General features: G+C 49.9%; 1 protein-coding gene across 3 annotated transcripts in view; it reads left to right on the top strand.

The window, feature by feature from the left end:
- CAPN13 (calpain 13) overlaps nt 1-13,603 on the top strand; it is a 79,389-nt gene that overhangs the window by 43,034 nt on the left and 22,752 nt on the right. For all 3 annotated transcript variants that reach the window (XM_090280200.1, XM_090280201.1, XM_090280202.1), the window contains 5 exons: nt 737-811; nt 5,248-5,333; nt 9,277-9,351; nt 10,457-10,602; nt 11,719-11,861. In XM_090280200.1, coding sequence (XP_090136326.1) covers nt 737-811; nt 5,248-5,333; nt 9,277-9,351; nt 10,457-10,602; nt 11,719-11,861 — 525 coding nt within the window. The remainder of the gene's footprint in view (nt 1-736; nt 812-5,247; nt 5,334-9,276; nt 9,352-10,456; nt 10,603-11,718; nt 11,862-13,603) is intronic.

Raw genomic sequence — 13,603 nt, 5'->3', positions numbered from 1 at the left:
TCCCTCTGAGATAACATTGCTGGATTCACTTAGAGCAGAGGAAATGGGCTCAGAGAGGCCAAGGGAAATGCCCCCCATCACATAGTCAGTAAGTGGCTGAGCAGTGATTCGGATGTGGCCATCTGACTCCAAAGCCTTTGCCTAGTACTTCCCTGTGACCAGCAGCAATGGGTCCAGAGTGACTGGCAGGATGGCCCTTTGATTCTCACTGTTTCCAAAGGCAGCGCATCCCTTTTTCAAGTCTGGACAACCCTCCAAATTATTTGAGTCTGTTCTGAGATGGCCAGCTCCCTACTCACGAAGTTGGTTTCTTCACTTGATAAACATGTGGGCTTTGAGTGACACATTCCTAATCCAAAATGTCACCAAAAGTGAAGATGCACTTGAAATCCCAATTACTCACAGCTGGGGGTGGGTATGCCCAGCAGACACATTTTGTGCTCTCATTGATGACAAGTAATTGGAGGAGCAAGCAGCCCAGGTCCTCAGGACTTGGTGGGGCTCTGTCAGAAATGGGGTGGTCTTTTGAGGTATGAAATGCCTCGGGTCTCAACAACCCAGCAGCCTTCAAACTCTGCCTTTCTGGGAAACAATTCCAGGAAGACATGCCATTCCAATGAGAGTCAGTGGGACACTTTTCATCCAGCCACAGCTCAGCCACCAATGAATTGTGCTTTTCTGTTTCTTTGAAGAACCTGCAAAAATGTAATGCATGGTCTGCTTTTCTCCTTTGAAGCCAACAGGGGAGGCCACACGAATGGAGAATGGCCTGGTGAGTCAGCATGCCTACACCGTTACTGGAGCAGAGAAGGTAAGACTCCCATGGGCTGGGCCCCTGTGTTCTTGCTCCTCAAAACGGGAGTCAGAATCACAGCCTTCAGCAAGCCCAGCAAAGATGAAACGAGTACTTACCACCCTTATCCCATGGTGGCACCCATCATGGACAGCACCCTTCTTTCCATTCATCCAGAAATTCTGGTGCCCAGTATCTTCATCCCCCAGGGGCCCACCAGGGATCCTGCTATCCTTGGAGTGATCTCAGACACCACAAGTCTCCAGCTAGGCTGGGAGATTACCTCCAAAAGAAAGCAAAATGAACTAGCCAGTTGACTCTAGGAGAAGTTTTGCCCTGGAAGGATTTTATTTGTAACATACCAACTAAACTGATGTCACACAGACACTCCAAAATACAGGGCTCAAACAAGATCAAATTCATTTTTCTCTCAGGTAAGCAGCTGATTTGAAAGCTAGTCGGTGGCTCTGCCATCCACAGCATTGAACTTCTACCAGTGAGCCCAGGGAAGCTGCTCCAGGTCCCCTCATCTCCTAGCCAGGGAAAGAGAAAAGAGGCCAGGGAAAACTTACACATCCTTTTGGAAGGAACACATCGGGAAAAGCACATTTCCTCTCAGATCCCATTAATCTGAACCTAAACATGTGGCCAACACAGAGGCCCAAGGGAGTCTGGGAAACACACCGGCTAGCTGAGCCACCACATGCCCAGCTAAAGCTTCGCTCCCATGGAAGAGGGGAGGACGGCCACTGAGGACAGTCTTTTCTCCATGACACAGAACTAACTTTGGGTGCACAAAAACATGTACAGTTGCTGTGTGCAATATTATTCAGTCTGGAAAACACTACTAATGTCCAGCTTCCTCCATTCACAAATGAAGAAGCTGAGGCCAGGGAGGGGAAGGTCTTTCTGAAGGTCACACAGCCACTTGAAATGGCTGGGCCGAGACACCGTGACTCCTCAGTTCCGTTTATGCTTATCACGCAGCTGTGTGGCGACAGTGCTTCCCGGCCTTGTGATGGCTTCCCACAAATGCTCCCTCATCTCTGTATTTCCCACAAATCTTGAGTCTAATAATGACTTCTAGGCTCTAAGAGATAGCATTCCAAACTCCAGGGAACATTTTTCACAGGCGTTTATGAGCCACGGGAGGCAGAGTACCAGGTTCTGTTCCTCTTGTGCTTTCTCCTGCTAGCTTCCCTCTCTGTATGAACCTGTCTCCTATCCATTGACCTAAGGCCAGTGGCTCCACTGTTTCATGTTTTGGTGAGCATTCCAACACACACAACAGAGACAATATCTTCTGTCTCCTACCTATCTCCCTGAAGAAATCAGTGAGAAAAACACTTCCTTTGCAGAGTCCCTGGGAGACAGTACGCACCTAAAATGCTTGTTAGAGCAATGGGTGGGTGCACTTGCATCCGTGAGTGAATGCATTTGTCCGTGGCCTCTGAAGATGACAGCACTGGTCCTTCATCATAGATATCATAGATCATATGTGATGAGCTCAAAGACATTTCCCACAAGCCAGGAAGAACTTGTCCTGATAAACCTAGGCCAGAGAGATCCCAGTCATAGTGGCTCCAGATTCTCTTCCTCTAGATTCTCCTAAGCCTTTCCCTGAATTCTCAGTGGGAACAGCCAGTACCATCATTATGTTTGGCCATGTACAGACCCTGCTCCCCACAGCTCCCCTGACCTAGGTGTGGACCAGTCTAGGCTAGAGACAGCATATTGGTTTTCTTGTGTGTCAGACTTGATTGGTGAGCAATGCCATCTGGATTGCTGCTTCCAGATGTGGGGGAAGAGAGCTGTGATCAGTGACTGGCGTCTGTGCCTGGCATGGAATGAAAGAGCCATAGCACCTACATGATGGATCTGCCATTCCTGGACAAGGCTTTATTCTGCATCGAGACAGCTTTTGTTTCTCCTCTGAACACAGGGCAGAAGAGCCTTATACATTGAGAGGTCCAGGTGGCCATGGGATGGGAGTCCCACAGAGGCTGGGCATGGAGATGGCAGTGACTGTCAGATGACAGAGTGGCCATGTAGACACCAAGGCCTCAGGGAATGGAGGTGAATTCAGGAACCAGGCTGTGGGCACCCCTGGTGTTTGGGTCCTGGTGACTCCTTTCACAACTTGAATGTTTGCTCCCCCACAGCACCCACCATGAGTTGTTCTTACAATACAGTAAGCGATCTGAACAGAACACCTCCCCCGTGATGGCAGGTGATCAGGACTTCATGTCCGCTGTGGTCTGTTTTGTCATTCTGTGGCTGCTGACACTCCCCAGCCTGCACTCTCTGGAGCACCAGCCTGGTGGGATCCTCTGTGAAGCTCACCACATCCCCTGCTTGGACATTCACATGTTAAAGTCTCCGAGAAGGCCTGTATTAACCAGACATGTACAATTTAGCTTTCATCAACCAGGAAAGCTTTTTTCTAGGACTAAGTATTAACAGCCTGTGGAATACCATCTGAGAGAAGACATTTAAGGAAGTGCTATCCTAGGATAGGTAATGTGGATTGCATCTCATCTCCAATGGGCCCCTGAGCCACCAGGCCATGGCCCATGGGATCACCAGTGGGGCACTGGCAGAAAAGGAGCGACCCGGTCAAACAAAGACCCAAGAGCTTGACTTGGTTAAAAATTTCTCCTCCAGAAAGAGGAGGTTATATCTCTCTGCAAGTGCTAAGATTAAACCAGCACATAAATGCCGTGTGCTTTTTAATCTGCTCATCCTCCCTCTGGGTGGGACACAGACAGGAAGATAAATGAAATTGGCATTTTTTATTATGTTCCTAGCTTGGGCCATGACTCCCCTGGGCAAGGGGGTGAGTGGTTGTCTGCCTGCCTCATTTAGCCCTCTTCCAGCACCCCCCCCAATCCCTGGCCACTCTTCTCCCCGTGCCCAGCTGAGCCCCAAACTTCCGTCAGGCACTGAGAGTGGTTCATTAAGCTCTTTGGGCCACCGGGCCACCATTACTCATGTCCTGCTTGTGGGCTCCACCAGATGCTGCTGGTTAATACACTGTGTGCAGAGCCTGGAGTGCTCTGGGGGCTGCGCACCGAGGGACGGGAGACCTGGGTTTGTGCCAGGAGCCCCCCCATTCCAGGTGGCATTTAAAATGAGAGTACGTTCCACTGCAGTGCCAGCCAAAGCTAGAAGCAGACAGGGAAAAGCCACCAGAAGAACCGTACCCAAGCCAGGCTCTTGGGCCCTCGTCTGACTGCACTGCTCCTCCATGGCAATGCCCTGTTGTGATCCCATGAGCCTTGGCCAGGTGGCTTAGGGTTGTATGTGGGGTTGGGTTCACAGCCACATTGAAGAACGGGCTGGACACTAAAGCAGCTGTTCCTTTATCCACCCCCAGGTCCAAAATTAAGAACCTGGGCTTTGGAGATTGACAGTGGCTAGGGTCAAAATTCTGCCTCTGCCAATTACTCTGGTGCCTCAGGAAAGTTGCATTACCTCTCTGATGCTCAATCCCCTCCTCTGCAGCACAGGGATTATGTAAAAAATCTCCCTCGGAGGACTGAAGGACACACTCACGCATGGCTTCAAGTTCTGCCTCCACACACTGTTACTCTTCCTTGTGATGATATTCCGCTCAGCCCCCTCCCACCGAGCGTCCCTGAACAAGTCCGCCCCCTCCCCGGCCCTCTGGGCCTCTGTCTCTGCAGCCCCCATTAGCGCAGATCAATATCACAGCTACAACTCCAGTCCTATTTTAATTCCTCTTGCCAGGCTGAGGGCTTCTGGATCCAGGACTGGAAATCAAGGGGCTGCCATTATTTCATTGTCATTTTTCAACAGTCCTGCTCTCTGGCCTTAATGGTCTGAAGGAGAAAATGTACCAACCCCGGGGGAGAGAAAGTCCAAGCCATCGAGGCACCCTGCTTGTCCGCAGAGGCTGGGGAGCAGGATGAGGAAGGCTAGCCCCAGATATCTGGATTCCCAGGTCGTCCCAGGCTTGCCGCAGTCAGCCCCCTTTCCTCAGGACAGCGCTGTGGAGCCCTGACACAGCTCGCACTAGGCGGCTGGCAGGGAAGTACTGTGTCTGGAACAGAGATGCCGGCTGTGACAGGGCCTGGAGGAGGCTAGAGACCCACAGAGTCTGCAGCCCGAGGCAACATCCTGTGTTATTTATCTTCTATTAAATCTCAGTTCGCCCAAGTTCTGGGATGCAGCAGTAGGGAATGATGAAGTTGCACCTGCTTGAGAAATGCTGAGCAGAAAGGGGCCATTTTCTTCTCTGTCTCATTCCAACTCCACACAGGCAGCAGACATTGATTTTTTTTCCAGGTTTTTTTTTTTTTCTGTCTGCAGCCAAATGAGGTCAGAAGTTAAATTAGTCCTTGGAGGTAAAAAGCAGCTGCATTCATATCCCCTCTTTCTGCTGACTTTTGCTGGAGAGCTCTGACAGTTTCCTTTTCCGTTCCTCTTTACAGATTCAGTACAGGAGGGGCAGGGAAGATCTTATCCGCCTGTGGAACCCCTGGGGCAGGACCGAGTGGCAAGGGCGCTGGAGGGACGGGTATGGTTTCTGAAAACCTCTCTGTCACTGAGACCCTGTCACAGAGACCCGTGTTCAGAGAATGCCCTACCCCAGGAGGGTGGCATCTGTCTCCCCGTCCGTGAATCTCACTGTAGGCCTTTCCAGTTCACACCTGTGTGTGTGTCTCTGCCTGTCTCACACTCCTATGATGCCATTCACCAAACATCTATCAGACAGCAACTGTGTACTCTCTGTACTAAGTACGCTGTGAGTGCTGTGGGGTATATACAGATGACAAGTCCTAGCGTCCGTACTCCAGAAGGTGAAAGTCTAGAGCTTTGAACCACCATACCCAGAATTAGTTTTTTAAAAAGTGGGGGTGGGGGCAGAGCAGGAGCCAAGTTCTACCTGGCAGAGAGATGAGAGAAGGTGTCTCATCTGATAAATGGATCTTATGGGATTCTGGTCCTTGATGAAGCCATGTCTTCAGATGGAATAGACTTCACTTGTTGGTGGGGGGTGGGGGGGGCATAGGGAAACTGAGGCAAAGTTCTGGATGATCAGTTTACTCAGTCCAGCTGGGACAATGTCATGCCCTCACGTGGGACCACTGTGTGGTCTAGCACCTGCTCGGAGTATGAGTGGGTAGAGCTAAGTGGGTCTCAGATGCTCCTGATGGCCGTCCCAGGAAGCTGCTCTCAGTCCCCGCTGACCAGTGGAGGCCCGGCTGTGAGATCAGAGGCTCCTGGGAGCTGGGCTGTCATTTTCCAGCTGCCAGGATGACTGGTCCCCGATCCCCACCCACTTGCTTACTGAGAATGAGGTGGCGGTCCCAAGAGGGACAGAGGGACAGGGACAGTTACTTGCTCCTCTGGGCAGCCAGTAGGGCCCAGCCCTGTCTCATTCCTCTGAGAGCTTATGTAGATCCGTAAAAAGTGTTGAGTCACAGAGGTGGCCACAACAGCATTGTCAGGGGTGAGGGGAGGGGGGGAAGGGGGGTCATGAGGGGAAAAGGTGGGAATGGGAACAAGAACATGATTTGCAAGGAAATGCAAAGCATTCGGACAAACAGGAGAACAGGACCCAATAAGCCACGAGACTCAGTACAGTGACATGTGAGTTCTAGAAAGCAAATGCAGAGCTGGCCAGCGTCCCAGCCCCAACTCTTGGCCACCCAGAATGTGGCCCAATGGCCCAGGCTAGGCTATGACAGGGACTTTTCTGATCTATGAGCCTGCACCAGTGGGCCCTCCGCAAGTGGGAGCTGGAAAGGCAATTGGGGTAGAGGGTAAGAGAGCAAGAGAGAGAGGGAAGAGGGAGAACACAAGTGAACCTGGGTGTGATCTCAAGTGCCCCCTGGGGAACTGGGTGGCTAAATCTCCTGCACAGAAGAGGAATGAATTTACAAAACCAGGAACCACTGAACAATGTTTTTACTCAGTGACCCTTTCGCCATTTTTCTTGCCTCTCTTCTTCCTTCCTTCCTTTCAATATAAATCTTAACAACCTCTGGCCTTTTCCAGTTCTCCTCAGTCACCACCCCAAGCCGCCAAATAAACCCCAGGGGCAATATAATTAGCCAGCATCCTGGATTCCAGGTTGGCTGTTGGGCTGGGACTAGAGGAGAAGCAAATGTCAATGACACGTTCCCCTGGGGTAGGAGAACAGGCCGCAAATTCACGAGCTGATGAGTCACCCAGTCTCCCATGGGAAATATCAGATGGCCAGGGAAGGCAACAAGGGACATTGGAGATCAGGGAAGAGAAGTCTCTGGCAGGCTGGCACACGTCCAGCAAAAGCTTCTTGGATGAGACTGAACTTGAGTTCAACTTCCAAAAAAAAGTGTGACTCACTTCAGAAGAGATCACTGTGTAGGTGGGGATGTGTGAGCCACTGTGCCGAGCCAGGAACATTTATAGTGTGTTCAAGGCCAACTAGCTGGCCTGAGGCAGAGGAACTAGGGAGACAGGTGTTGGGAGCTGGGGCCAAGCCCAATGCCACCTAGAAGTTTGGATTCACGGTCCCCAGAGCAGGGGAGAGAGGTGTGCACAGCGGGGACAGGGGTGTTTTAGCTGAATATTTTCCACCAGAAGCCAGGCTGGAAGGAAGTGATAGGGCTGCATAATCATTGTCCCCATGCAAGTGGTCGATGTCCTCTCTACTTTTTAAAGAATGGCGATGAATAGAGGGAGCCGGATGGTCTAATCTCACCCATAATTGAAATTTCAGTCGCACACACTTGAAGGCAAACTTGCATGAATCAATAGCTTATTGATTTACACTACATTTATTTTCCCTTACCCACTGCAGAAAATGTAATTATCGCTTAATTATAAAATTGCCATTTTACAATAGCACATCTGACTGGCTCAGCGTGCAGCCAGGAGCCTGCAGGGTGGTGGGTGGTCCCTGCCTTGCTCTCCCAACACAGAGGTGACCCAGACCTTCATGCAAGCCACTCACACAGGAAGATCACATTATACTTCTATATCTCTGGGGCCTGCTGCCTCTGAGCATGCCTCCCCTCTGAGGAGTGGGCTGAGGAGGGGGCACCTGTTCCCTTCTGCCCATGAGGGTCTCCTCCTTCACCACAGACCCTACGACTAGTTTCAGGAACACATTACCTCAATGAAGTGGATAATCTTAATTATTAACTAAGTGAGAAAAATATTATTGCATGCCTACTATGTGCCAAGGCATGGTGTTAAGTCCCTGTAACATCATCACCATGGTGAGCAAGGCTCATTGATCTCATGGACAACCAAACTGGGTTCTTTGGAAAAGACAATAATGCTGGGAAAATAGACGGCAGCAGGGAAAGGAGAAAGCCGAATACAAGAATGTTTTCCATAAAAGAAGCGTAGGCATGAGGCTACAGGAGCTGAGCAGGCTGTTGAGGACAAGGCATTGTGGACATCACTCATTCATAAGGTGGCCAGGAGCCAGCTGCCTCAATGGCAGGTAACACACACACAGTAACAAATAACCCAGGGTACCAAGTGCTGAGACAGGAGCGGTACAGGGTGCCATGAACTCAAAGGAGGGGCATTGCCTCTGGAGGCGGAGTGGGGGTGCCAGAGGCGAGCAGGCAAAGCTTCCCAGTGAGTGCCTTTTAGGAGGAAAGATGAGTAAAAGTTATCATGTTAGAGGGCTGAAAGGGGGAAGAATATTCTAGCAGATGGGACATCATGGTGAAGTCCAAGGGGTGTGGGGAAGGGAGAGGGCAGCAGTATTTCTGAGGAAGTGAAGACACTCATTATTGCTGGAGTGTAGCATTCAAGGGTGGGGACGGGGAAACAGGGAGCTGCTCTGTAAAGCTGGAGAGGTAGGTAGACACCAAGGTGCAGGTTCAGGACTTTGAACTTCACCCTGAGAGTAAAAGGGAACTACTAAGATGTTTTAAGCAGAGAAATGCCATAATCATCTTTCTAGTTCAGAAAGATTATTTTGATGTCAGTGTGGAGCGTGGATAGGAAAGTGGGCAAGGTGAGCTCAGGGAGACCCGTTAGAAGTCCAAGGGCGAGATGAGGATTCCTGAACTAGGAAAACAGCAACAGGGATGGAAATAAGTGGATGGCTTTGAGAGGGGCGTGGGAGCGGGAACCAACAGATCATCGTTGTGGATGATAGTTCGGATGTAGGAGTGTGCGAGAGAATGAATCTTGTGTTCTCCTTTGGGCAACAGGAGGAGGCGGAGGATTAGTGTGCTTTGGGATGGGTTGATTTCTGGGTCACTGGGGAAGACATGGGTGGACTGCAGCATGCATCCTCCTGAAGGTCAGGAAAGAGGACAGGCTGGGGGCAGCCTGGAAGCCATCAGCATGTAGAGAATGACTGAATCCTGTCACTAGGTAGAGGGACACTCTCCACGTGTGCCCAGGAACTAATGGAGGCCTGTGCAAAGTACCCCTGTGGGGCCAGATGTGGTGGTGATAGGATGCTCTGGGAGGTCTCATCCTCTGGTCTCTCTGTCCACGCTCAGGTCTCCGGAGTGGCAGGAAAGCCATGACCCACGGAAAAGCCAGCTGTATGAGAATAAAGAAGATGGCGAGTTTTGGTATTTGCTCTTCTTTTAAAATTACATTTTAAATCTTTAACAATTGCCCACACCCACAATCATCCCCCGTTCCCTAAAGTTTTGTGAGACTAGAGATTAGCTTTGCAGAACCCTGTGTAGCAAGAGCCTTTTTTCTCAACCAAGGCACTAAAGCTTTCAATGGGAAATTACTTGTGTGCTCTTTGTGTGAAAGATACTTCATCTCTGAAATACTGGAACTTCTAGGAAATGTTAATGGTAAAGGGAAATATTGGCACCAAAGCTTTGAAACCAAGTTTCCTGGGAGCTGGGATGCATGGTTTTCATGCCTGTGTCTTCCATGCCTCTTGTTGGGAGCTTGGAGCTGAATTCCAGAAGAGTAAGCTGGGTTCCTCTCCCCGGCCTGAGTCTAGAGTTCTCGGTGAGGCAATGCCGTCCTCACCCAGCAGCTAGGTAGGACTAGGTGTTTTGAAAACATACTTCTGGCCATATGCTCTCATCTTAAAGGATGAGATGGACATTTCTCTGAGGGTGACAGTTTAAATGAAATTGAACATAGGGGGAAAGGAAGCTGAGTCTAAGTAATTAAGAATTAGAAGAACAAATTAAATTAGAAGGAAAAATATTCCTGGTAGCTCCTTTCATCCCAGCATGAGGTGCGATTTTAGGTGTTGCATTATTTTTATTCTGATTAAAAAAACAAGCAACAACAAAACAAAACAAAAAAACAGCTCAGCAATGAAATTGGCAAAGAGCCCTAGGAAATGGCGAGTTTACTCGCCACGTGAAGGACTCATAGCGGAGAGAGACTGGCAGTCATCCCCAGGCCACAAGCAGACACAATTTGATCAGTTGGTCGAGGAGACAGTACTCAATGGTAAAGCCCTTGTCAAGTGACATGCACAGCCCACAATTTGACTGTCCTCGTCCTCCCAACCACTAGGAGAAATAGAAGTGTACTTGACAGCAGTTGACCCAGATGAAAACGAGGCTCTGTCTTTGAGTAGGACAGTGGTGAGTCAGTGAATACGGTAGCGGACAGGCAAAGGTACAGTGACGTGATGGGAACCCCCACCCTGGGGACAAAAGCAGTGCTCATTAAGTGATGTGTATGTACCTTTAACAGGATGTCATGTCGAGATTTCCAAGAGCACTTCTCCTGCCTCTATGTGTGTAACCAATTCCCAGTCAGCCTGGACCATGGAAACACGTCCCAGGAAAGATGGTCCCAAATGACGTTTAAGAGCCGTGCGACTCCAGGAAGTGCCACAGGTAGTGATGACATTGGTAGCGATTCTGCCAGATGGAAAGCCGCCAGCCCTAGCCCCGTGCTGGCTTCAGGTCTCAGTGGCTCTTGATTCTGGACGGAGAGGAATTTGTCAGTCTAAAGGGACAGCTGTAGCTCTCCACGGGAAATGGTTGCTAGTGGGTGTGGGCAGGAAATTCTCAAATGGGCCTCCCTGCTTCCTTATTCTCCTCCACTGTCCTAATGCTAGCCTCCACCCACTCCTAGGAGCAGAACAGGGTCACTGCTCTTCGGTAATTTCCAGGAAGGTGGGGGAGCATGGAAATAACACTGGACTAAGTCAGGGATGGGTTAAACCCTTGTCCTTGCCACATACTGGCTTTGTGACTCTGGGAATAGAGCTGGTCTCTGTTCTCAGCCTCCCCACATGTTAACAGTGGAAGTGGTGATCCCCTAGAAACCACAAGCACCACCCGGACACCAGGGAGAACATTCCTGCCCCCTGGTTGGTAGGTCTTGCAGGGTTGTGCTGAGACCCCAGATGAAGACCCTCAGAACCTGTCCTTGGGCTCCCCTGAAATAAATCATATGTGGCCTTGAGAGCGTCCACATTCTCACTGTGCCTCCCAATCCTGGTGTGTGACAAGGATGAGGGAAATAGCTCCCTGTGAAGATGAGCCTAAGGACGCTTACAGACCCTTGATAGGGGAAGCTGTGTAAACAACATGTGTGTGCATGAGTCCATGTGTGTGTTTGCACCTAGACATGTGTATTCCCTCTCCTTGGGACCTGCCTGTCTTGGATGGTTTGCTAGGTGACCCCATCCCCCAGGGTATCCTTCTTTTCAGCCTCCAGGTTCTTCACTCCTTCCTGCCCTCATTTTTATAGTTTAAGAAACATTTTCACCAAGTGATGAATATACTCCTCCTCCTTGCTTTTAAAAAGAGGAGACAGAGGCTTACAAAATAAAGAAGCTTGTTCCATAGCCAGTAACTGTGGGGAGTGGGACCCAGGCCTTACGTTCCCCCAAATCCGGCATTTCTAACCCCTCCACCCAGGGCTCCCTGAACTGGACATGGCCCCACCTGGAGTCCCAGGAAGCTGAGCTGAGCTCCAGTAACAGCTCTTTTTCTCTCTTGCAGGAAGACTTCAGAGGGACACACAGTACATCTTCTCTGTGCCAGAGAGCATAGAAGGCAACAATGTTGTCGTGACTGTCAACATCATGCCACAAAATTTAAAGGCGAATGATGACAAATTTCCACTAAACTTCCACATGTTCAAGGTAAGGTGACCTGCTTCTGACTTTGCCCTTTCGGGACATTCATATCTACCTTGTGGAGAGAGAGCAGTCAATCAGGCTAGGAGATGTCACTAAACCACAGCCTTGGAGATAAAACCCAAAGGGGCCATAGCGGTCATCTGGTCCAACTCTGCAGGAAAATCTGACTGAGACAGAGAGATTAGCCTTGGCGATGGGACACACCTCCGGCTCCAGTCAGTATTTTCTGGTGCGCTGCAGGCTCTCAGGCTGGTTACTGGAAATGTAATCTGGTCGGAGATCAGCTGTTGTAACAGTGCAGATTCCTGGGACCCCCCAAGCCTTCTGAATCTGAATCCCCACAGACAGAGTCTGGAAATCTGCATCGCAGTGAGCTCTCTGGGTGATGCGTGTGGAATGAAAGCTTGAGAATCCTTAGACAAACTTTGGGAGAAGTTTCAGGAAAAGAGTATAAAGCCAGGAGGTATGGTTTTCTCTTATGTTTAGACCAAAGTCCTGCTGTAGCTCAGTGGCTGACTTGCAAGGCCAGGTTTTCCTCCCCTCCCCTTCATGGCACTCTCAACCAGCTTTTCAGCCGTGGGGCAGGTGAGGGAGGGGCATTTCTCCTGCCTGTTAGCCTGCACATACTCCAACTGTGAGTAGGTAATCAGGGAATTTGTTTTCTAGAACGCCATTTAAAATGAGAGTTACAAAAGGAAACCTAATAATTCTGCTTCCCCCTCCTTCCCCAAATAATTTAATGTATCCCAAAGATAAAGTGAATGGTTCTTCAATTGTACACCCCACAGCCTCTGCAATAACTTGGATAAGGAAGTTCATGCAACCATCAAATGCTGGGATCCCCTCTCTTCACATTAAAGCTGAAGAAACTGAGGCCCAGTGGGGTAAAGTGACATGGTCAGAGTTAATGGCAGAACTAGGGACTGGGCACCAAATGTTCCCCAAGCCATCAAACACATCCATCACCTCTATGGCTGGAGCTCTGATTCCATCATCCATAGGAATCTCAGTTTCTGTTCAGTGAGACTAAGAACATTCACAACCATAGGTCTTAGCCGAAACATGGGCAGGCAGGGCTCTGTCTACGGCAAAACAGTCCTGTGTGCTGGTTGTAGTTCATGTTATTAAGTCCTCTGATGTAGTACTTCAGAGTTGCAAGCGTGTCCACATTTATTGTCTCAAAAACCCTAGTATCCCCACTTTTATCAATGTGGAAGCCGAAGCTGAGAGCGAGAATGGCCTGCCCAATGTGCAGCTAGGAGGTGCAGTGTCTGCTTGGTACCATTACTTCTGGGCTCAGGTCCAGGGCGCTCGGCAGGACTTAAGCGTTTATTTGCCTTTCTGGTGATGCTCACAGCCCGAAGGAAAACAATTCTGGCTCTAGAAGGAGAATCCTTTGGGTTCTGCTCTCTCTGAGCACATTTCCACTTCCTAGTTGCATGAAATCAATGCGCAAGGGTGGACAGCCATTTCATCTTCGCCTAAAAGCTCCTCCCCCAGGCTGGGACTCCCCATCTCCCTTCCAGCTCAGTCCTGCAGAGAAGTCAGCCTGGGCAAATCAAGTGGTTTGTACTCATAAGTGGGGCCCAGGAGCAGCAGTGGAAAAGAACTGAAACCCCTGCCAGCTATGCCAACCTCTGCCGGGTGGTGGGTCTTAATTACACAGGAAGCCACACCACTTCTTTATTTCCACCTCTGCTGCTTAGTCTGTTGGGGCAGTTTCCACATCCCTAAAATAAGGAGCC

Source organism: Furipterus horrens, unplaced genomic scaffold, assembly GCF_987537825.1.
Source record: "Furipterus horrens unplaced genomic scaffold, mFurHor1.1.pri manual_scaffold_6, whole genome shotgun sequence".
NCBI classification, from domain to species: domain Eukaryota; kingdom Metazoa; phylum Chordata; class Mammalia; order Chiroptera; family Furipteridae; genus Furipterus; species Furipterus horrens.
The sequence above is the reverse complement of the archived record's forward strand: the minus strand, read 5'-3'. Positions and strand labels throughout refer to the sequence as shown.